This window comes from Bicyclus anynana, chromosome 23 (assembly GCF_947172395.1).
Source record: "Bicyclus anynana chromosome 23, ilBicAnyn1.1, whole genome shotgun sequence".
NCBI lineage: Eukaryota > Metazoa > Arthropoda > Insecta > Lepidoptera > Nymphalidae > Bicyclus > Bicyclus anynana.
The window spans coordinates 4,796,622-4,821,205 of record NC_069105.1 but is presented as its reverse complement, the minus strand read 5'-3'; the positions used below and the strand labels follow the sequence as shown (position 1 = coordinate 4,821,205).

General features: G+C 40.7%; 1 protein-coding gene across 1 annotated transcript in view; it reads left to right on the top strand.

The window, feature by feature from the left end:
* LOC112046641 (kinesin-like protein Klp68D) overlaps positions 1-21,363 on the top strand; it is a 49,399-nt gene extending 28,036 nt beyond the window's left edge. Inside the window, exons 5-11 of the mRNA XM_052888869.1 lie at positions 4,370-4,563; positions 15,791-15,955; positions 16,025-16,161; positions 16,235-16,390; positions 17,156-17,477; positions 17,934-18,354; positions 18,670-21,363. Coding sequence (XP_052744829.1) covers positions 4,370-4,563; positions 15,791-15,955; positions 16,025-16,161; positions 16,235-16,390; positions 17,156-17,477; positions 17,934-18,354; positions 18,670-18,786 — 1,512 coding nt within the window. The 3' untranslated portion in view covers positions 18,787-21,363. The remainder of the gene's footprint in view (positions 1-4,369; positions 4,564-15,790; positions 15,956-16,024; positions 16,162-16,234; positions 16,391-17,155; positions 17,478-17,933; positions 18,355-18,669) is intronic.
* Positions 21,364-24,584: the final 3,221 nt, after the last annotated feature.

Here is a 24,584-nt window from a genome sequence, read left to right as displayed (position 1 = left end):
TGATTGGTTGACGTTTGGGATTCTGGACAGTGTAGATTGTCCTGTTCTGAAAGAACACTTGCAAAAGCGCTTACAGAAAGGAAACTGTAGATTGTGCTTGTTCTGAAGGATGTATCAATCGCATTTAATTAAAATTGGAAAAATATTTTTTGTCACCAGGCTTTATCTCATGAACCTTGATATTTTAAACAGTTAATATTTTCACAGATGATGTATTTCTGACAAAAACAAACAAATAGATACTTAAAACAGAATAAAATACATATTTAATTCCATTTAATTCGAGCTTCCAATTCGCACTTGGCCGGTTATTCCTTTCTTCCGTCCATAAGTTTGCAATCTAAATAAGTCGAAAGGAATTATCCTTAGTTTAACTAAACGATGGCTAACTCGATAATAAGCGAAACGCAGCGTGCGGCGGCTGCGAAAGCGTAGTTTAACTATGAGTAACATTTATTTATAATTAACCGCCAATGTTTTTCATTAAGTAGTTGCACTTAAGATCACTTCTCCTGATCCGATTGCGGCTGTATCTTTGCTATACACTTTAATAAGAGTTGTAGCCACTTTTATGGGAAGAAAAGAAGCTTTAACCATGAACACTATTTATTGAAAGTAGGCTGATCAGGACTCTGAAAAGCATTAATTTAAATAACGCGTACTATTTTCAGGAAATTAAATTCCATAAGTTTTCAGTTGAAGGAAATACGGTGAAGGAAAAAGATCGTGAGGAAACCTGCATACCTGAGAGTTTTCTTAATTCTCTGCGTGTGTGAAGTTTGCCAATCTGCATTAGGCCAGCGTGCTGGTGCTGCTATTGGACTTATTCTGAGAGGAGTCGCGATCAGTAGTGAGCCGAATATGGGTTGATAATGATGATGATGAATATAATTTATGCAGACTACAGATCCCGTACAAAAATTATACAAATGATACAGAGCTGAAAATTGGTCATAAATAAGGACAACTAAGAAGAATTCATGAGGCCAATTTTTCAAAAAAAACCTAATCAGTTACATTATTAGTACAGGTAGGTAATTCGTATTCCTTTGACATAAAATTCACACATTAACTGACAGACGACAGTTTTAAATATGGATTTGATACTGACTTGACGCATCTCATCAAATTATGATAATAATAATGATATTTGACAATGACATCTCATTCATTGATTGACATTGACAGTACGCGTTTGCAAAGACAACTGATTATCAGTGAAATACGCATCAAAGAGGATATATAAATAACGACGATCGATGTGAAAATAATGAAATCAGCTTATTATCCCTGTTGCAGAATATTATTTCGGCTAAGATTCTAATGGAGTAATCTAGTAAAATATACAAGATTTTTAGTACATTTTTCATTTCTGTATCACAAAAATGTGGGCCCAATTTTGGACATATCCATTTAGTACAAAAAACTGTACACTGTACAGTCCTCAGTTTTGCCTACACAGGAACGTTTTAACTAAACAGTTCAATTGTACAGTTAAACTGCAGGTCTGTAGCCTGCATCGGTATGTAGCGTGTACGAAATTCAACGCAAAAAATGTAAAATGTAAAACCGCAGAAATCGTCATGTTTTGAGGTCGATTAAATAAGTGTTGGCAATGTGACGCAATAATCTAAGTGCCTATGATGGTAATGTTTAGTGCGCGGTGACAACACATTCGCGACGTCTTTTGTATCGGGCAATAGCGAGAAAATCTAGAGAATTAGATGGATATTGGTAATTTTGTGCTAATTATCTAGCGCTATGAGATGAGATGATGATATTACATTGTCCCGTCCGCTAGTTTATTTTCTCTTTTTTCTTATGTCACCCAGACGTGGATCACAAGCATCAAGGCGTCAAACTGATCTCAGCCGACAGACAAACCGACGGTCACAAAGTCTAAAATCTTAACAATAGACATCCTTAGTGATAAGTTCATTCTTCCTACGTTCTATTTCTCAAGAACGACTCTGCATAGCGTCTGCGCTCGATATACTGCCGGTGACACTGCTGCGAATACTGCCCATTAGAGACCCTACAGCAAATACATAATCAAGAATAATATTGTTCAGTTTTTGATGAGTAACGTCAAGAAGCTGAGCTTCAGAAGCACTACGCGCAGCGTGTGGTAACTTGGTGCCCCTCGTAAGATTGTGCAACGTTGATGCAGCGCTGCGTCGGTACCAGTACGTCAATGTTACGGTTGCGAACTCATGTAATTCCGCCCCACATTATTGGTGTGATGTGGAAATGTCTCTGCTCTAGTGGTTAGCTTGGTCAGCTACACGCTGTAAGGTTGAGGGTTCGATTTTTAAATTACACCAATGAAAAAGAAGCTATTATTGAGTTTTGTGTATTTCAAGAAATTTTCAGTAGCAACTTAGAGTTATTAAGACTACGAATTACGATGTGCTAATATTAATTCGAGTAGGGATTTCATTAGATACTACTAGCAGACGCCCTCGGCGTGGCGTATAACTCCGTTTTCTTTAAAAGATCAGGATTTTCAAACAAATTTCGTATGTTTAATTCAAGTGCCAATTATTATTACCGCGTTGAGAAGGCTGTTATCATTCAATTGATATCAAGTTCTATCATAATTCAATTGAAAACTTACTTTCTCAAGAAATGAGGCATGGAAGTTTCACTTACTGGTAATTCTACTTGAGTTTTTTAGCCGATTTCCCGCAACCGAAGCTCGATGTGCAACTATAGTTGTAAGTGGTACTGGCGCTTACAACTACTTTTACTGACTGGTGCTACTTTGTTCCGAGTTTCCTGCTGCCAAGTGCCAGTGTAACAAGTATGCGACTCGTTGTCGACGACATTCGATGAATGTTTAATAGAATACTTAGTATTTCTAAGGTCTAATTACGCATTTATTTATATAGGAAGTTGTATTTTTTATCAGGAATAAATAATTAATCAAGTACGTCTGTATCGTTCCCCTTGAGGCTCATGTTTGAGGCAAGCGCAACCTGAATGATATTCGCCATTTGCGTCATTTACATCATTTGCGTTGATTCGTGTACTATTAAAAGATAGAATAAGTATACGCGAATGGCGAATAAAAAACAAATAAACAATAATAAATGGGATCTTTCTAACTCTACATTGATCTGGTAAAACTCTACAAACGCTCGTGGTAATCAATCTATTGACTCCGGGAGAGCCCAGAAAGTCAGAGATAATTTAAAGAAATAAAATCTATAAAGATTATTTCGCCACTAAGTATTTTTTACATGACCTCTAGTCGACCAGCTTCTTAAATAGAAACGCTGGTTGTCCAGTTGCGATCGGGTTTGTCCATATTTTTTTCTATTTAAAATAAAAAAAAAACAAGATGACAGATCAGTAGGTACTCACTCGTTTAAAAAAATGTTTTATCGTCTAATTAATTGTGCTGATTATCTGTTAATGATTTCTGTTACTACTTATCTCACAAGCCATGCCGATTGCGACACACAATCAGTTTTATCGGACGTCAAGCCGTTTAGCGCTGCAGGCAATTAACCTCACAAGATTACTTGATCGTAAGTAGCTGACATTATGTAAACCACATGTAGGTAAACTTAACTCAATTTACACTAGATGTTTATTCATTCGTCATTAACCTAACAAGGTAAAATGTAAAGTTGATTCCTTATTTAGTACGTAAATATAAACCAATGAGGAGCGCGAGGCCGAGATCAGCTCGCGTCAGAACGGATGTGGTGTGCAACTACTAAACTGAATGTATAAAAGCTTAAACTATGTCAGCCTCTGCTCAAAGGTTGGTATGAATTTGGGACCATGGTGACTCCAGGTAGTTGGGTAGATTTTAAAGGTCTCTCAATTGTCCAAGTGTAAAGTTCTTTTTTTATATTTTCTTCAGAAAAATAAGGATGATTTCGCAAATTATCCCGAAAAAATATAATCTTGAAAGATCATAATTCTGGAACTTGGAAACCAAACACATCGCGGTCCATAGTTCTTAACTGCATAGTATGGGAACGTAGTAAAGTAGCAGCGTTGGCATTGGCTGAAGAATTTGCAGCATTGATAAAATGGCGCAGGCGTTACGTTATGCTAATATCCAATATATAAATTCGTGTACATGATCTTTTACAGCAAAATCTTGTTTAAGGATAGAAAGTTGAAATCTGTTTACTTCAAATAACAACAAGTGCGATGAAATTTGAGTTATATTTTATTGAAAAGAACAGTCTAGAACAGTTTTTGAAGGTTGATTTTCGCATGTGTGTTACCTCAAACACGATAGGCCCTTAGCCAGGATCAGTGTAACGAATGTCCTTTCAAATAATGAAAGTGAAAGCTTAGGAAAAGGTAGTATGTATATGTCGGTCAAGGAAACTTTTCTCTGATGCAGGAGTTGAACGGCTTCTACATCCCCGAGATGACGTCGGTGGTGTGCAAGTCTGCGGCGGAGATGGTGCGGGCCATGCGCGCCGGCAACCGCAACCGCGCGGCCGGCCGCACCGACATGAACGAGCACTCGTCGCGCAGCCACGCCGTGTTCCTCGTCACCGTGGAGACGGCGCACCGCGACACCAACCGCATCCGGTGAGTGTCCGCAACCGCGCGGCCGGCCGCACCGACATGAACGAGCACTCGTCGCGCAGCCACGCCGTGTTCCTCGTCACCGTGGAGACGGCGCACCGCGACACCAACCGCATCCGGTGAGTGTCCGCAACCGCGCGGCCGGCCGCACCGACATGAACGAGCACTCGTCGCGCAGCCACGCCGTGTTCCTCGTCACCGTGGAGACGGCGCACCGCGACACCAACCGCATCCGGTGAGTGACTGGCGATAGCAACCGCGCGGCCGGCCGCACCACTCACCTTGGTGAGTGCGGCTTACACTGACTGCTGTACCCGAAGCTAAAACCAAAATGGTTCGTGCGCCGCAGTTATAAATTAAATATAGAATAAGTATAACTTCACTACAGTTCGCAATGCATTTGATGCAAGTGCAAAACTTCATAAATATGTTGATCCCAAAGAAAGAGTGGAAACCCCTTCCGACCTTTCTGTTTGCTGCCATCTACAGTGGCAAAAGTCATGAGTAAATAGACTTACTTTAGAATAGCTTTCTAGGTAAGCGCGTCCCATTTTAGACTGATCATTATTTTTCATCCGCCATGATTGTAATCAAACGAAACTATGGGGTTGAAGGTCGTTGGATAAGAAATAATAGTCAAGTTACAGTTTATCAGGTATATTGAAAGTCCCAATGATTATAAGTATAAAAAACATTAGCAAGCTATTGGTGTTTTCTGTAATTTGTCCAAAGCATTCGATTGTGTTGACTATAAAATTATTACTTAACTTAAGGCATCAAAAAGGTTTCAGTAAGTGATGAGACTCAAAATGTATGCATTCAAGTCATAATATGCAAAATTGGTGTGCCACAGGGTTCAATGCCCAAATAGTCTTTTTGAAAAGAAATTAGCTACCGTGAGTACATTTCAATCACGAGAGCATTATCCGATGATACACTCCACAAAGTAATTAACGCTGAATCGTTCATTAGAGGCGTGCTCGTTGGAGCGTTGTCCGCAGTGAGCGAGCCTATGTCGCACGCAATATTACTCATCTTTTGTCCTACGTGCATTGTCCTACCGGCCAGTCTAGTACTATAGCTGGTCTAAAGGTTGGAGTTGTGACCTAAATCTTTGTTTAAACAACATGGATATTCTTGTGACTCATTGACAATCTTCATCTAGCTACAATATCTACCATTTCTTAGAAACAATTAATCATTCAAGATGAGAGATTAGAACTATCAAGTAATAGCAATCTCTAAGTTGCTGTAGTTAACGTTCATCAAAGTTTAATTGGCAAAAATCATTCATTAGTTTAAGGAATGATACAACGTTTCCGAGTAAGACCTATTCATTTATCTTGTAAGATGTTTATTTAGTGAAAACCTATAACCTTTCATTAGTTCACTATAGTCCATCCATGGATTTTTGTCAACCTTCCATTAGTTGTCTAATGTTTTTAAATAAATCTATAATTTTCAAAGATTTTTATTAAAAAAGTATCTAATGTCCCTACTCGTAGTAAACATGAATCCATTAGTGGTGCAAGATGTTCTAGTAAATCCACTATTCATGCGAATACAAAGTATCGCAGTATCGACTCCGCTATCGACAGTCGGTTGTCACGTTCATTTATACACATTTCAAATCGAACTGCATCAATCGTGCAAACCATTTGTGAACCCTTTTGTTCATCGGATTCCCGTAAAGATAACCGCTTGTCATGTTTGAACTGTGACCCAGTTTACGGTGAACGAGAAATAATTGAGACACGCGCGACCTATACCGGGCACGTTCCGATCAAAAATTAGCTAAATCGATTGAAATTATATTGAATTTATTTACGTTGTTTTCATAAAAATGTAGATAAACAAACAATTATTATGGAACGCGCATCCTTTGCTTTATAACTTATATATTTAATATAAGTTTGTAATTCAATAACGAATCTATATTTGATATCCTGATATTATACTCGTAATTAAAAAGATTATAATATAACAAGAGAAATTCATAAGACTGTCTACCAGATACACAGTCTGTCAGCGGCTAGTATATTTGTCTGGTTACTCAAGGGACTTCTTGACCAAGAAACTGCCAGCTTTGTTAAAAAGATCTTATACATATATCAGTTGTAGAATTGTAGGTAGAACCAGCCGTCGGAACCAGTAGTAGACACAGCAACACAAAACAAACTTGATGTTTTACATGTCCTTAAAAACTAAGACTTACTAGAAATAAATGAATGTCAATTTGAATTTGAAAGGGCCGCAAAGTCAGCAACCTCGTACGTTATCATTCAAATGAACACCATTTCATTTTCTACGGGCCCTCTTTCAACTATTCATCTGTATTGAACGGGGTACGTTCCACAAAGCGCCGGAACGCAAACAGAGCGGCTGTGCTGTCATTAATAACAAAGGCTTCTACAAAGTTTATGTAATCTTTTGTTCTTAATGCGGAAAACTGAAAATAATAATCCTTTGCACGTGATTTGCTTACGTTTCCTTCGTTGGTGTATTTTACTCAGCCATTTAGATAATGAGCCGTTACTCAGCCATTTAGATACTACACCTCGCGTTATGATAACCTAAAATATTACTACGAGTTTACTGATTACTGTTACATAAAATCGTTCAATATGTAAACTGAAGAATGCGAAATACTATGCAATTAATTATTTAAATTTTAAAATATCATACAATTTTTTCATTTATCGTTGTTGTTTAAGTTGTTTAAGTAACTCGTATTCAAAAAGACAATTTAGAACACTGAAAGCATTACCGTTCCGTATTCTATATCGGAAGATTTTCTGTCAATCCGCCAAAAAAATTACCTGATTATAATTATTGTATCAACCGTTCTGGTTCCGATAATAATCATTTCAGTTAATAGTCTTATAGCAAAGCCTTCGACCAACACCATAAGAAGCTTTTGCTTGATTGTCGGATCGAGATTTGAGGATCGGATACAGAATGCAGTGATTCTTGATGGCGCCTATTGTAAGGAAGTTTCTTATTCTAGAGCCCTGACCAATGACCACCGCCGGAAGTCTCGAAAAGGGATGGTTTGATATTTTTCATAATAATGAGTTAGTATGTGTTAAAAATGTGTAAATAAATAAACGAGAGAAAAAAAATACTCCGAAATTGGTTTATAACTTTCCAAAAAAATTACTTGTTTAGAATCAAATACTTGGCAGACTTTACCCAACATTAAGGCAGTGCTTAGTTAGCGCCGCTCCGGCAGTGTAACCCGCGGGACGAGACACGAAAGTCGATAGGAACTCTTGCTGAAGGCGAAGGCGCATGTGTGGGAATTATTTTATAGTAACATTCTCAGTTCGGGAATCAGATCACCTTGATCAGACTTAGACAACTCATTCAAGTAATTAAGACAGTGATCGAATTGTAGGCAGTTGACGTTGCGTGACACCAAATATTCATAACTTAAAAAGTTAAAGACGATCAATCTCGCAGCTAATAAACTCTGTCCGAAATTTGTTATCATGAATATTGTTGTTGTTGTTTTCAGTTGTTAGCAAATCAATGAGCTGTTTGTTTAGCTGGAGTTAGTGTTTGACTACAACACCAAAGGAATGCCAACAACATTCCAAAGATCCGTGCCTTGGAATCTTTCGTAAAAAGGATGTTACTTAATAATACTAAAAAAAACGCGTTTTTAAATCTGTGAAATCAATTGAAAAAGTTCCTTCTAACCGAATGTAAAATTATGATTGATGAACAGTGAATGACACGGCATAGAGTCATTGCGTTGAATCTTAATGAACTATTAGGGTTATAACTCATTATCCTTGGGATCCTAGTGGAGTGTGCGGTGCGAGTGGGCGGCAGGCGGCGGCCAGTCCCGCGGTCGCCACACGCTGTTGAGTGGTGACTCACCGCAGCCTCCTCGCTCGGCGGCGCCAGCGGGACTCGCAAATCGCAATGTTTCCGCGACCTTCGAGTTATTTGTACGTGCTTTTGACGCAGTACGCACTCTTTAATGTCCTTGAGTTGTTCCAAATCTTCAGAGAATATAGCAGATAACAACTGAGAAGTACCAAACTGTTCATTTCTGAAAAAGCTATAGTTAAAGTTTAAAGTGTAAACAATTAAACATGTACTGGACGGATTGGCAGACGGATCCACATTCCTGGACGAGGTAAACTTTTGTTTATAAAATGTCAAAGATTTACCTATGTGTATGCTTTACTTAATAAATGACATGTATATGTGATAGCAGATATCCTATTGGTTTAGAATAATTGTTTGACCAAAGTTTCGTTGATTTTTTTACGAAAGACCACCTCAATTCATATAGGCTTTGGGAAGAGTAACAACTATTTAAGACATTTAACAATTTCCGATGGCCTGATAGCATAATATCGACGTTTCCACCATTGTGAAAAGTGTGCCACCCTCGGCCTTGCCCTTGGTCAGCCCATGCTTGACCCAGCTCGCCCCCTGGCGCGCCGCCGTGACGTCACCGCCGGCGCGGTCAGCCAATCGCTCGCAGGACGTGCTCACAGCTAAACACATTAATGTAATGAGGTTTCAGTGTCAGATGCTCGAAAGATCTGAATGTTGAGGTTAACTCACTAATTATCTCACAAGGTTTCAAACTATGATGATTCAGAGTTATCTGATGATTTTTAACATAATTCATATTCTATTCAGTTAATTATATCACACATTTGGTGTTTAATGTTTTTGATGCGCGAAAAGAATAACATTTAAGACTTTGTTCAATATCAAAAGTAATGAGGTGATTAGAGTTTCAAACGGGCATAGTTAGTTAGTGGTACCTACTCGCAAAATTGTTCTATTTACGGCCCATCTATATAATTGAAGCTCACTCAATATTGGCATATTTCCTGGGTTGATGAGGTAATGATTCCATATAGAGCAGGTAGAGAGTTGCATTTTCCCCGATCCAGATAATAATTATTGGATGTGACAGTTGACTTGCTCTTTCCACACACGTTGGCCAAATGTTGTCGAATATGTTGGCTGCCATGTAGTGCGTGTGTTTAACAACCACAATGTCCGCCGCAATGTTGGCCAGCATTGGCAGACTCCAACACAATACAGCCAACGTGAACAACCGACACCAACATTAGTTTTAATAAAAACTCTAAATGATGGAATGACGCCGGTCATAAAGTGCATCCGACAATAACTATATCCTCAAAAGCTGTTACTGTCGGTCTGAATTTGAGGATCCGTGTACGTGCTTTGATAGTAGCTGCAATAAGTAACCTAGTTTCCTAGGCCTAGTAGCTAGGCCAAAGAAACCAATAATAATTTAGCAGAAAGAGAAGCAGTTACCTTTTTTGAAATCAAACACCAATCTTCTTTTTAATTTTGTTCGAACAATACCTTGTGTACTCTTATCTGCAATGGACACCGTTTGTCCGTCCCGTTTTTGTGATAATAATAGAGGTTAGAGTAGTTTACTAAAAGTAGGTTAATTGTGGTTGGGTGACCTTACGAGTTAGGTACTAGTTACCATTGGCATTGCAGATGTTGGAGATAAGGTTTAAGGATAAAAAAATACTTGGTGCATAAATAGAAATCTTGAAAACAATATGGATGTATTCTCATTCGTTCAAAATAAAATTATAATATTATCGACACTTGAGTTTCTGTCTGCGTTTCTGTCGTGTCGTGTCGTTTGTTTCTGTCGTGCGTAAGGACTAATTTCATAACCCGCAATTTAAAAATGTCATCCTACTCATTTCATCCGTATGCAAAAAATTATGGAAGTTGATGTGTTATGTAAAATATGTCTATGTATGTAGTCAGTATATTTATAGTTTTATGTATGTAGTAGGTTAGGTATAATTTCGTTCACTGTTAATTATTTAAATATTACATTATATATATTATATTTACTCTAATATTATAAAGAAGAAAGATTTACATTTTTGTAATTTTTTAAATTTTTTCACTAATAGAGTTTAAAGCTACTGTATCAGGGAGTACCATAAGCTATAATCTGGTAAGTTCGTTGATGACACTCCCATGATATGCGGGCGACGGGGGGAAAGACTGTGCGGATGTGAAATCGTGCGAGCGGGGAAGTGAGGTGCATCAGTCGTGGGTTATTCATTCATCGCTACACGCCCCTTGGACCGTGTCGCGCGGACCATCGGGAGTGTTACGAACGAACTTGCCAAGCTATAGATTTTAATTTTTCAAATCAATCGCGGTAATCGTTTCAAGGGTGGCGTGCGCCGCTTGCGGTCGGAGGCTGCGCGAACTTGTAAGGCGTTCGCGGCTTGCGGCGGGGCCGGAGGCCGCGCATCTGTGTCACTGTGTCAGTCTGTTGCGTCGTTACGTCGTTACGCCGTTACGCGTAACTCCACAGTATGGGCCTGTTTCGATGCGGAACACTACACTTACAATCATAACATGTCTATAGCTATTTTCTAATACTAAATACTTTTTTAAAATGAAAATTTGTTTCTTAGTGACTATGTATGTCACAAAAAGCAAAGTAATTTTATAATTTCCTAACTTCACTGAGTATTCCTAACTGCCCAAACTCGTGTGACATTTCTGTTCGTCACCGGCTTTATTGCTAAGTCTATAAATACAAAATCAGATGTTTATATTATTATTTATATTAATATTTAGTAGATATCTTTAAAGTGGTGATTCAGGCCCTTAGGCAGCCAATGAGGCGTGCTCCAGCGAGCAAGTGTTCAGTACCGGTGGAAAGTGTTTGCCCGAGCGTGAAGGCTGCAGTTTTTCGTGAAGCCCGCAGAGCTGCGGCGACACGTCGTTTTGTTGTCTTACGTTTATTTCGACGCTGCGGTATCGAGAACTTTCTGTATATTTGCTATTTTGTGTACGAATACAAATGATGGAACCGAAGGGATTTGAATCTTCGTATTTTTGGGGATCTTTTCGAGTGGAGCCACTTACTGGCTCCACTCGAAAGATCGAAGATCCCAGCCAGGTACTCCTCAACAGTCACAGTCTTGTGAAATGTACTCGTAGACTTGACACGATTCATTTCAAAAAATTATTATTACAAGCACTTTTGAAATGAATATTGTAATAATAATTTATTACATTAAATAATTATTTATTTGCCCCTTTGTCCTTCTGGATGGGGAGGCTTATCCTTTGAGCTAAATAAGGTTTAATATAATTTGCTTAAATCAGTCGTCTACATTTTGTCGACACGAACCATTGAAATCAATGTTATGGAGAGTATACGATTTTATAACTAAAATAAATGCCTGAAAATCTTCAAAGACCAATTCATAAATTAATTAAGTAGATATAATTAAAAAAAAAAAAAAAAAAAACATACATACAGCCGAACGTAGAACCTCCTCCTTTTTGGAAGTCGGTTAAAAATAATAACGTAATAGTGTAACGAGGCGAGCGCTGCGCGGCGCGACTATAATGGTCTCGCGTGCAAGTCATTTCTTTGATCGTAAACTTATAAACAAGTTAAAGCAATAAATCCACTGACTCACCTGTAGAGTGTAGACAGTGTAGAGCTGTAGGGTGCTTTTCCACAAGAGATATATATGCTGCGAAGATATGAAATCTACGCTACGAACATATGTGACCGTTTCCACCAATGCTAAGCTATGTAGCTGTGCGAGAAAGATACGCAGCTCGAGCTACGAGTATACGAGTAGAGCGGCATAACGCATGCTATATCTACAGCCGTGCGGCATACCACGCATCCATACCACGCATCCATACCACGCATCCATACCACGCATCCATACCACGCATCCATACCACGCATCCTTTCATATAAAAAGCACATCTTAGTTGAATTAGTTTCCACCAGTGCTAAACTATGTCCAACGAATGTGATTGATGGCGTAGCATATCTCTGGTGGAAAAGCACCCTTACAGTTGCTACAGCGACCGAACGACGCGGCGCAAAAATCTCTGCATACATAAGTTACAAAAGTAGAATGATCTGCAATTTATTCCTTATCTAAACCTATCTTAATTTTATTAAACCTTGCAGAAATACGAATACAAAAAAATATTTATTAAAAATTACTCAGTTGATTTTAAAATGCTATGAATTGTGATTAAAAAATAAACGAATATTTTTAAACGTGACAAATTATCCGTTTCCCCTGCAAATAGTACCTACGCGTTAGGAGTGGGTACGAAAATAGCCGAAAATCGAACCCAATGACCTTGCAGCTATTGAGGCTAATGCAGGTAGAAACCTACACATGGCAAGAAGGTAGTATAAAGTTCTGATTTAACATTTAGCCGCGTCACGTGTCAGTGGCTCGATTTCTTTGCCCCCAAGTGTATAAAAACAACAAAGGTAGCGACGTCCATAACAGTGCCGTAAACATTTGGACCTTAACGTAGTACGTCGCTGAAGCTCTTTATCATGCACGTTACGGCGCCCGGTACTCCGTCACAGATACTTTGTTTTGTAATCTTTATTAGCTCTCTGCTACTGAACATTACACTGAGGGTGTACACTTTCCACTAGGTGTGTGCTACCTGTGTGAGAATCATATTAAATTCGTTTAATTCAAGTAGGTTTCCTAGTAGGATGCATTGCCTACATCATTATGTTGCTTTAATGACCCACTTAAGGCCAGGGTGGTCAGGCTTCCTTACAGGAAAGTTCATATGGGCGTTATATTATATTTATACCCTTTTTGCTTACCTGAACGTGCTCTCCCGAGGTAGGGGTAGGGTAGGGTAGGGGTAGTTAAAAGTTTACATCGAGTTTCACGCGGAGGAAGTCTCGGGCGTCCGCTAGTTGATAGTAAAATAAACAACATAATATGACAATAGAGTTTTTATCGAAATAATAATAATAATACACTATCTACGTTATCATGACCTTAAGATAATTGCCCGTTCGTCCGTCCGCGTCGCCAAATCGCCGCAACCGATAGCTGTCGCACGCTGTTCTAACACAATTATCATAATTAGATAATACAATCAAATGATATTATGTTTATCAGAATAGATACGTACCTAAATGGAAAAAAATATGCTAATTTTTTTCTAAAATCTTAAAAAAAAATAAATTTGTTTTAGTTCAGTATTTAGTTCAACATGTCGTGAAGACAAAATAAATAATAAGCGGCCAAACCGGAGACATCACTCTCTCATTCGTCTCAGATAGAACAATATTCCCAGTTATTGGTCGGCCATTGGTCGACAATGTCATTTGCTTTCACGAGATGCGAGCTAAAAGCTCAATGTTTCACAGTTTGACCCAGATTGCCAAATCAAATCAAAATTCATTTATTACAAGTAGGTTTAGTTTACAACTTTTGAAACGTCAGTTAACTATTTGTAAAGACTACTACCACCGGTTCGGAAGATGGGTTCTGCTGAGAAGAAACGGCAAGAAATTCAATAGTTGCTCTTATAAGATCGTCATTCTTTACTATGTTTGTTATAATTACTATAATATTTATACCATTTTTCCAACCTAGGTTTTCTTATTTGGAAGTCATATATTTTGTTAACAACTGCCACCTATGAGGCAGCTATAAATCTGAAAAGGTCAGATATATTACTGTCAATAGCGTGGGGAGAAAATGACCGCTGGTGCGGCCGCTACGCGCTGGGCGTCCCGTGGGCGCGCCCTAGCGTTAGCGTAGTGCCCACGTCACACTACGGCGCCCACGATACCGTCACGCTGCACATGAGATGACGTAACAATAACACTTCTTAACAAAATTGTTAATACATATCTAATTGTATTCAATTAATTTGACTTGCTTCTTAATGATGGTAATTCTGAATGTTTTTTTTTAATTGGTCGTGTAGTTTTTCAGTTAAGTCCAAACGACCATCAAATAAATTTTTACCTCTATAAAATATATTTTATAGAGGTAAAAATTTACACGCGCCGGCGACCTTAATCGTCAATACAAAGTTCAATTAAATATTAACAGTCGATATTCGCAAAGCAGTAGACCCTGATACCTTTGTTAAATAATCGTTTTATTGGGTAACGGATATAAAATTACTTATTATTTTTATTCGAATGTATTTACTTTAAAATCCGATAATAACGACATTGATATACATATGACCTTCGTTACCTCCAGCCTCAATACACGGACCACCAGATTGTAAGTAGCCGTACCGCGCAGGCCAATCGCTCGGGTGATTCTACAAAACGCTGTCCTGTGCCGACTGACCACAGACCCTTTACAACGAAATATGAAAAGCTGTTTGTCACCCCAATCAGCGTTTGAATCTGGGTGTGGAGAGAGATTTGGGTCAGGACCACAACACGTATCGTTACTCAGTCTATGAAAAGATATTTTATTGTAAAAATAGGTCTTTACAATAAGTACTGGGACTTGGGAGCTAGGACATAACCATAACTCGCGCCTTTTTGGACATCACAGTTGTAGACAGCGTAAGTTGCAAAAAGTGTAACTTAACAAAAATTATAAGCGAAAATTGATAACCTTTATAGCAATTTACTCGGAAAATCTTGACAGGAAACAGCACCTCAAAATCTATGATTCACAAGTAAGTTTAGTTTCGCTAGTCACACTCACACGTTCAAGTAAAAGTGTCGCCTTTAACGGGTGCCTTAAGGAGGATCTCGTCATCAGCTGCTGTGCGTTTTCGCCGGTGAAGCCCAGGGTATCGATTACTGATTGTAGTACTGAAATGTATGCGCTAGTAATGATAACAAATATCTAAACAATGATACTAAAGTGAAACAGCATTCCGGATGTTCACCGGAACGCGCGCGGTGCACGCGGCGGCGAGTGATTCAACAAGTGCGTTCTGCTCTGAATGTGGCCCGAACACCAATGTCAGTGATTTCCTTCGACCTCGGCCCCACGGCTCCACGCAGAGGGGTGGGACCCTATACATGGATATGCTCCTGTACTGTATCTCGCATTAGCTAATAGCCATAACTATTTAATTTCATTGCTCTAATATCGAGTATATTTAGGACATTTATTGAAAGAACATATCGAGCCTCTACACGCAACCACTGCTTGATCATTTCTTCTCAGAACCTAATGTGTGGACTGTGGTTGTGGCGCACGTTGGGATTTTTCTTTATTTACTCGGTAGACGTAACACTATTATTGACGAGTTATAGTTTATCATCATCGCCGTCAGATCATCCGACAGACGTTTTCTGCTTGAGATTGTACCTTTTGTAGGTGCTTCCTAACATTACCATTGTACGTACTCGCTAGATACGTATCTACCAGTTTACTGATGCGATGTATTTGGTTTCCAGCGTGGGCAAGCTGAACCTGGTGGACCTGGCGGGCAGCGAGCGGCAGCGCAAGACGGGCGCAGGCGGCGAGCGCCTGCGCGAGGCGGCGCGCATCAACCAGGCGCTCTCCTCGCTCGGCAACGTCATCTCCGCGCTCGCCGAGAACAGCCCGCACGTGCCCTACAGGTGCCCGCCTCCCCCCTCCCGCCGTCCGGCGCCTCCCGCTCCCACTCACTGACGCGCCGCGTGTTGCAGAGACTCGAAGCTGACGCGCATCCTGCAGGACTCGCTGGGCGGCAACAGCAAGACCATCATGATCGCCAACATCGGGCCCGCCTGCTACAACTACGACGAGACCATCACCACGCTGCGGTACGCGCACCGCGCCAAGGGTGCGTCGCCCGCCTACTGTACACTATGCTGCACACATGACGCGAGTGATGACGAGTGTCGTTCGTGTTGCAGCGATCAAGAACAAGCCGGTGCGCAACGAGGATCCCAAGGACGCCAAGCTGCGCGAGTACCAGGCGGAGATCGAGCGCCTGCGCACGCTCATCGAGGCGCGCCGCGCGCACGAGCGCCGCAAGCGAGCGCCGCGCGCGCGCCCGCAGCCGCACGAGCGTACGTACCAATCACGCGCGCACTCTTCCTCCAGGAGTGTATTCAGAAACGATGTTTCAGTCTCTCTAACACGTTACTACAGATGTGATGATGACATGTGCAGTGTGCAGTGTCTGCCATCGACATTGCGCATGTGCAGTTCGCCGTAGTAAAGGTGACCCGTAGATATGTATGATCATTATTAGTACCAAACGACCTGTCCCTCAATATCATTGTCAGTCATTGTGTTACGGTTTAGATTTTGTGTATTGAGTCAATGACGGAATGTGTAAAGAAACTTCGTTGCACTGACTGCCTGAGCTCGTGGTCACAACCGTAGTGCCGGCTTGAGTGCTGTGTGCCTCGTGGGAGTTTTCAATGTTTCATATTGTTACTATCGCGTTAACGTAAACTCGAATTTATATGAAATTGTTCCTTATAAATTCGCGTTTACGATAACGATCGTCACAATATCAAACTGCCACTAGGCCCTCTGCTCGCTTTCACTCAGTAGTACTACCGTTATTTATTAAAAATACTGATTAAATTTATAATTAAAAAATATTTCATGTGTCTATCATGATAAATAAAGGAATATTCTCGTCGACAATTGTTTGCGTAACGCTTCCTTTGTACTGTAACCTGATACAATATCGCGGATCGAGTTATTTCCCTACCGATCCACATTACGAGTAATGTCTCAGTGCCAACACGACTGTACGACTTTAAGACAAGTAATTGGAATTTTTTAAATGTTTTTAAAATAACCAACTATTATTTCCACAGCCGAGGAAGAAACCGAGAGCTTAGAAAGCGAACACATACTCGCCGAATCCACGATAGAACAAGAGAAAACCAAGACTGAAGTACTGGAGCATCAAATCAAATCTCTGGAGGAGAGGCTGGTGCAGGGCGGCGGGGGGAAAGACCTCATCAACGACCTGAACGAGAGCCAGATCATCCTGGAGCAGAGGAACATGGAGATCGCGGAGAGGAAGAAGCGGGAGGTGGAGATGCAGCAGAAGATCGACCTGGAGGAGGAGACCACCACCATCGTCACCAACACGTTCGCGACGCTGCAGCAGGAGGTGGACCACAAGACGGCCAGGTCACTTGAGAACTGCTTTTTTTTGTTCTGTTTAAGTCTGTTATGCCGTTGGACTAACATGATTTTGTAACAACTGAGAGTTTGTCAGTCAGTCCACGCTCCAACCGTGAGTAATGTTTACAGCTGATTGTGGTGACTTTTTAGGAAGGTGCTCGCAAAAGTGGTTCTGATTTTCAAACGTTTAAGATTGTTAACCTAATGTTTTTGTATGTTTTTTGAGATAATATGAAAAAAAGATGAGCTTTAGGGACATGATTTCTCATTATTTAGTATTTCGAGTCCAAGAGAAAGTTTATTAAAGTTAAGCTTTATATTTTGGTATTAGATAAATCTGATAAAATTGATACTGTTTTTAAGGTTTGCTTTCACTAATGGGTTCTCGTTGAACTCGATGTACATATATGTTGTGGTGTTGTGGTGGTGTGTGTCACTGTACCCGTGCGTGTGCGTGCGCAGGCTCAAGAAGTGCCTGTCGAAGTACGCGTGCCTGCGCGAGGAGGCGGTGGAGCAGCGCGAGGCGCACGACGCGGAGCGGCGCGAGCACGAGGCGCTGCAGGCGGCGCTCATCGGCGAGCTGCGGCGCCGCCTGCTGCTGGCCGACAGCTTCGTGCCCGAGGCGGGCCGCGCCACCGTGCTGCGCCTGCGCTACAACGACGACTGCGACGCGTGGGAGCTGCCCGAGCACGCCGCCGAGCCGCTGCGCGCGCGCCCGCTGGCGCACCCCGCCGCGCGCCGCCCCGCCGCCGCCTGCGCGCTGCCCGCCGCCGCCGCGCCGCGCCGCCGCGCGCACGCGCTGCTGGACCTGCGCCCGCTGCCGCTGCCGCCCACCGCGCGCCGCCACGTGCCGCCCGCGCCGCCGCCGCCCGCGCGCGCCAAGGTGCCTGCCCTCAGTGTCTTTGAAGTAAAACCTCATCACGCACGCTCGACTTGAGGAGGATCTTGGTGAAACTTGGGAAAATTGTAATCGGGCGATACGTGCTGCCATCTACGCTACGGGCGTAGTGAAATAATGTTTGATAAGTTAAACTACCAGTAGATGGCGTTCTTAGACAACTTTGAAACTATCCCTTTTTATACAAGAACCTGTTGCGATGCAGTTATGACTGAGGCTCATAGATGGCGCTTTGTTATTTGTCCTGACTGGGAAGGTATAATGAATAAACGATTAAAACACACATCCCGATGTTTCCAGGCGGTGGAGCCGGCGCCAGTGGCGGTGAAGAAGGAGCTCCCCGCCGAGCGCCGCGTGAGCGCGCGCCCCCGCGCCCCCTCCGCGCACCACCGCCTCGGCACCGCCGGCGTGCGGTAGGCCTGCGCCCCCACTCACTCACTCACTGAGCCGTGCCAGGAGTCGCTCACGTGCAGTCAGTGGAGAGCTCACGCCGAGTGCACACCGAAGGGCGCATTCGCTGACGCGTGAGAGCAGTCGAAACAATTTAACCGCGAAAATTGAGAAACACATTGTATCTGTTCGATTGGATCATATTAAATTCGAACAAATAACAAATGAAATACCAACTCAACGTTTTGCATCTGCAAAAATTATAATGATACAATAATGTCGCCATCATTCCGATCTTGCAGTTCATATAAGTATGACCCTCGGCATGACATTGACAACAACATATTCCAAGTATAACGTTAAAGTAAAATCGACCGCGTGTCTTGAGTTTTAAAGTCGGTACTTTATGTACTACTGTTTTTTCATTTTACCAGCGCTCCCTATGAGAGTGTGAACAAACCTAAAAGCTTGAAGGTTGATTTTACTCTTAATTTTAATGATTCGTTAATTGGCTACAGACTACAGTAACAGTATCCGGTCAATTTCTATAGCTTCTTCGGAACATTCAATCAAAAAGTTTTAAACATTCTATAAATAAACTTAATGTAGATAATTTTACTTGAGAGGCGTCTGTTTGCGTCCCAAAACGACTGTCATGTGAGAAGGGGCGGCGCACACGGCGCGAGTCGTCGCTTCAGTACATTTTGTATGAACAATCTAGAGTTACTATGAAGTACCGTCCCCGTGTGCGCTTACCTCACTGCACCTTAATAGTACCTAATAAATATAACTATACTATATAATAACTAATACAATCGTTGTCCATAGAAGAAATAATGTTATAAAGTTGTGAATTACCAGCGAAGTGACGCTTTGTTACTGCATAGCCCAATATCAGTTAACAAGTCTTAGGGTCATAGCACATATTGACTGGGAAATGTTAGGGAGGGGTGAGAGGGGTGAATCCGCTCGAAGAGACGAGCCATAAGCTTATCCCGAGGCGAGGCGATTACGTTACGATTGCCATTATAGCTTATCAAGTTGATGACACTCCCATGATATGCGGGCGACGGGGAGAGGATTGCGCTGGTGTGAAGTCGTGCGCGCGGGGCATCGCTACCCCCTCCCGGCCCGCGCGGACCATCGGGAGTGTTACGAACGAATTTGCCAAGCTATAGTGTGCGTTAAGTAAGGAGTTTCAAACAAAGAATACTGGATGGGTGGATCTGATCCCTTTCCGAACTTATGTGTGCTGTGACTTTTATTTTGCAGCGTACATTAAAGCGTTGTCCAAAGCACGGATGTATGGACAGTTACCTTTACGTGCGCTGTAAATGACCTGTCTGGTGTATTGTCAGACATGTCAAGTTACAATTTCATTTGGCAAGTTGCATATTAGCGACTAAATGCAAGTTGTAGTGCTAAACTGTGTCTGAAGACCGACAGTCTTCGTGTTCATTTACTACCGCCGAGAGTCGTCTGCAGTCGGCGACGCCGTCGCCTGCCGCCGAGACGTCGCCGACTGCAGTCGCCGGTAGCAGCTGCCGCTCGTGTAAATGAACCTTTAGTTTTCGGCGCATTGAATGTGTATTATGATATTTTTATACGCCTGGAGGTATTCTATAAGTGCGATCGCTTGATTCGCTTCCGCACGCTGCGCCGGCCCTTGATGTTTGTGACGTCAGGTTGATTGTATCAATATGACGTCACAATGTAATGTTTTATACAAATTCGTGTTCAGGCAGACACGAAATTCCCGGCTCAGCATTGCTGCGCTGTATATAGACGATGTTATATTTATTGTACACGAATGTGTAAATAGTACCTCTATAATAATATGTTTCTCGGTCGAAATATCGTCGACAGCTACATACGACTAATGTTATAGTAATTATGAAGAATAATGCGAAAACTTTTATACTTATATAAAAAAGAAATCTGGTATTCCGCATTTGTTTGGAGAAACCATAAAGAAAGATACGCATATTGTCGTGGTGCGACGTGCGCTGGCGACAGGCGCATGATCTCAGTATTAAAATTAATTAAATAAATAAAAAAAAATTAATGCGCAGATGTGAAAACGTATGAACAGGTCGCGCGACGATTTATGAGCGCTCGCCCTATGTGCGTAGAAAGTAATTTTGCTTTGCTTAATAACTTAGATTCAAATATATTTGTTACAAGTTTCAAAAGCTCTTAACTAAACTAAACTAGTTTGCAAGGGTTTTTGATAAGTCTGCCTTTAATGCCTCTAGTACAGATTTGGAAGGCAGATCCTACTGGAAAAAGTCGGCTATAAAATCAGTAATTTGCTTTTCCGAATCATCACCATCAAGACTTAGATTAGTACTTCTTTTTCCTATGTGAAGATGGAAGCCACTCTAATTCCCTCCAAGCATCTTTTTATTGAGAAATTCATCAATCGTATAGTATGGATGTGATAAATATGGATTATTTTTATACTTGTGCGTTCATAAATCGTCTCACGAACCTTTGTTACGAGTATGTTACGCACGGTAAAGTTTAGTAGCAGTATTCGTTTTTAATTATAATTTTACAATCGACAGTTACACATGTACGAATCGGTACTCAAATGTGTGAATCGGTTTGTGAATTAAAAACACCATCAGTCGCGGCGACACGACAGTCGCGTCGCGTTGTATAAATATACGATAAAATCGCATGAATCTATCGTGTAATTTAGATACAGATTTATTTATTAATAATTACAATAAACGACAACAGATGGGCTTAATAATATTTCTAGGGTTATTTGTTGTTTTTACATGTGGCTTTTACGTATTAATGTAACGACATTATTTACGCAATGATATCGTTTTATTTCTTTCGGCAGACAGTTTGACAATAGTTTTGAGTGCTTTTGTTTGTATAAATTTAAGGAACAGCAGAGCAATAACGCACTGTTAAATTATTCTGAGTGATACGAGGTGGCCTTAGAAATTTACAGAAAAATCATTGTTTAGCAGGCACTTAAAGACAAATCATGATTTATAAGAACAAACACAATATATTAACACAAATAATTATACACTTCTTACTAACACTAGACCCCACGTCAAACTGTTTTCCAAAAGTATAATATCTATACAGCGCGGACGCGACAGTCGCGTCGGTCGCGGCTGATGAAACACTACTTATTTGAATTTCTATATTACACTTGTGTTGGCAATGTTTTTTATTCGAATTTTCATTTGGTTTTAGTCAATTTAGGTTGTCATTTGTTTTTGTATGATTATTATATTTTTACCGTTGTTGTTTGTAGTAAATTTTATTTTGGCTTCATTCGCCGTCCGGCTGAAGCTCGTGATATTATGTTAGATAGTGTGAGAGTGTGTGGGAGGCGCTGCTTGTGTGCCGCTCGAGGGGAACTGTTGACAGTTGATGCTGTCTTAGGGTCGCCGTCCACCTAACGATTTACTTATTTGTATGGTCTGTAGGTTTGCACTCGACTATTCACGTCAGTTGAGGTTTAAGATGTGACGCGCTTCATTATAATTCTATTCACTCCTGCTAGGAAACACATATGCTGACGAGCAGCTCTTCAGTTGTTCAGATATGTAACGTTTTATTCCATGATATTTTCGTTATTTCTTTTAAAAGACAAAGTAAATATTTTAAAGTTAGGATCGCTATCTGTCGAGTTGCCCCTCGGCGGCGGCGCAGCGCCCACGTGCGACTGTCGCAGCGCCCACGTGCGACTGTCGCGAGTGTGTGTCGAGTCCAAATCGTGATGAAGTGTTCAAATGTGTTACCAAAGATGGAAACTGTCCATTCCACGCCGCAGTGTTAAAGTTAGCGCCCATGTTCCTGTACCCGTACTCGTAACTCCATTATTGGTACTTGTTGTTATGTTTTTATTTCCAAGACACGGTTTCTAGTCAATGATTCTTTACAAATAAATATGTAAATAAATATTTTATCGTAGGTATTTAAAAGTAAATAGACATAGTGTATAAGTAGGGCTTACGTTCGCACAACGCCGCTCGAGATACGAGACTACTGTGCCGATTGTGCTGTGCACTCTCGCTGACAAGTGACCACCGCACGCTGACACTTGCAGTGGTTGCATGGTTCATTCAGGAGTCGTTCACAACACAATTGGCACTACATTGGCCCCGACTATACGTAAAGTTACAAAAAATTCCAGATTTATTTATTTTATTCGATCAAATGGCGAAGCCTTATGTTTGTATGTAAATTATAAATGAAATAAACACAAGTATTGTACTGTAACTAAGTGTTGATGTTTATGAATCGATCGGCTTCACACGCAGACAGTGCAGACAGTGCCGACAGTGCCGACAGTGCCGACAGTGCCGACGGTGCCGACGGTGTCATGTGATATGTATTTTGGAATCCGCTAGTCAGCTGTGCCGCGTACACGCTTATACTCACTAAATAAACATTTTTAATTTTTTACTTTTGTTTTATTTTGTTCCTAAACATTCCGCAGGTTATTAAATGCAGGGGCTAGCTAACACCGTATCAGCTGTATTAATGATACGGGGCCCTCGGACTACAGAGGCCCCTTACGTGTGATAGCAAAAAATAGTAGAATGTACTCCATAATCTCACTTAATCTGATATCTCCCGGGGAAAAGAACTGCAGTTTTCACTTTAAAAAATAAAAAAGCAAAAAAACATTTTTTTCCCAGGTTAAGCGTGCGCCAATATTTCCAAGGGTAATAAACGCCGTAAAAGTTGGAAACATTCTACATAATATGAAGTCACTGTCATATTATTATAACCGAGCATTTTTGTTTCTTATGAGAGAAATCTTTAACCTTCATTTGGGCGCCGCAACAAATTTTGATATAAGGCCCAGCGGGACACGCTACGCCACTGATTAAATGTGTCACTACAATGAAAGTTGCTGAAGAATAGAATATAACTAAAATTCAATACAATACAATGTATATTTACACAGGCAACAAGCGAACGAAAGCGTGGCGTGTCTGAATAAAATGATATGCTTAAAAAGCTACTGAAATTATTATGTCAAAGCAATTTGGTTGAAACCATTAATAGAAGTGTAGTTTCTTTGAATACTGATGAAATTTCTCTTAAATTTCTAGTATCTTAGTAGGTAGTTTTTTGTTTTTCATTATGGCTTTGCAGTTAGTTTAATTAGCTAGTCCACAAGTAATATTTTTTTATTATATAATTGCCCTATTAGCCCGAATTAGACAAGTCCATCGTCAGGTCCTGGTCAAGTCATGAAGACGTAGGCAGCTTACCAGAACTTTTTTTCATCGAGAAAGACTAATTAGTATCACTTAAAACTCTTTTTTAACCTCCGCTTAACTTGTGCGGCTTTACAGAACAAAATGCATTGTACTTTAATTCAATAAAACTCTAAAATGCAGCAAATCAATGAAAATAGTGATGATACATGTGATTCAAAATCCTACAATTTTCTCGCCAAAACACCGTACATCTAGTTAGTTATTTACCAAGTAATACGTATTAAATATTATTCTGTGCCAAATACGCTTCGTATGTAATTTGAAGTTCCCTCCAACAGCTGGAATTAATTTTTATGGTGGTATCACTGTATGTCAAACGAAATCTATAAAGGTGCGTGTAAACATCCGAATCATAATTAAGTCCAATTCATTATACATCAGTTTCCAAAACATTGTTTTTAAATTACTGCTATTATTCAAAACATATTCATACTTATTTTTTATTATGACACGAATATTTTGCATTCGTACACAGACATAATATTCAGATAATATCATCACCCTTTATCACGTCTGTGCACGGCTTAAATAAGATGCGTTCAGAAATGCCAGATTTAA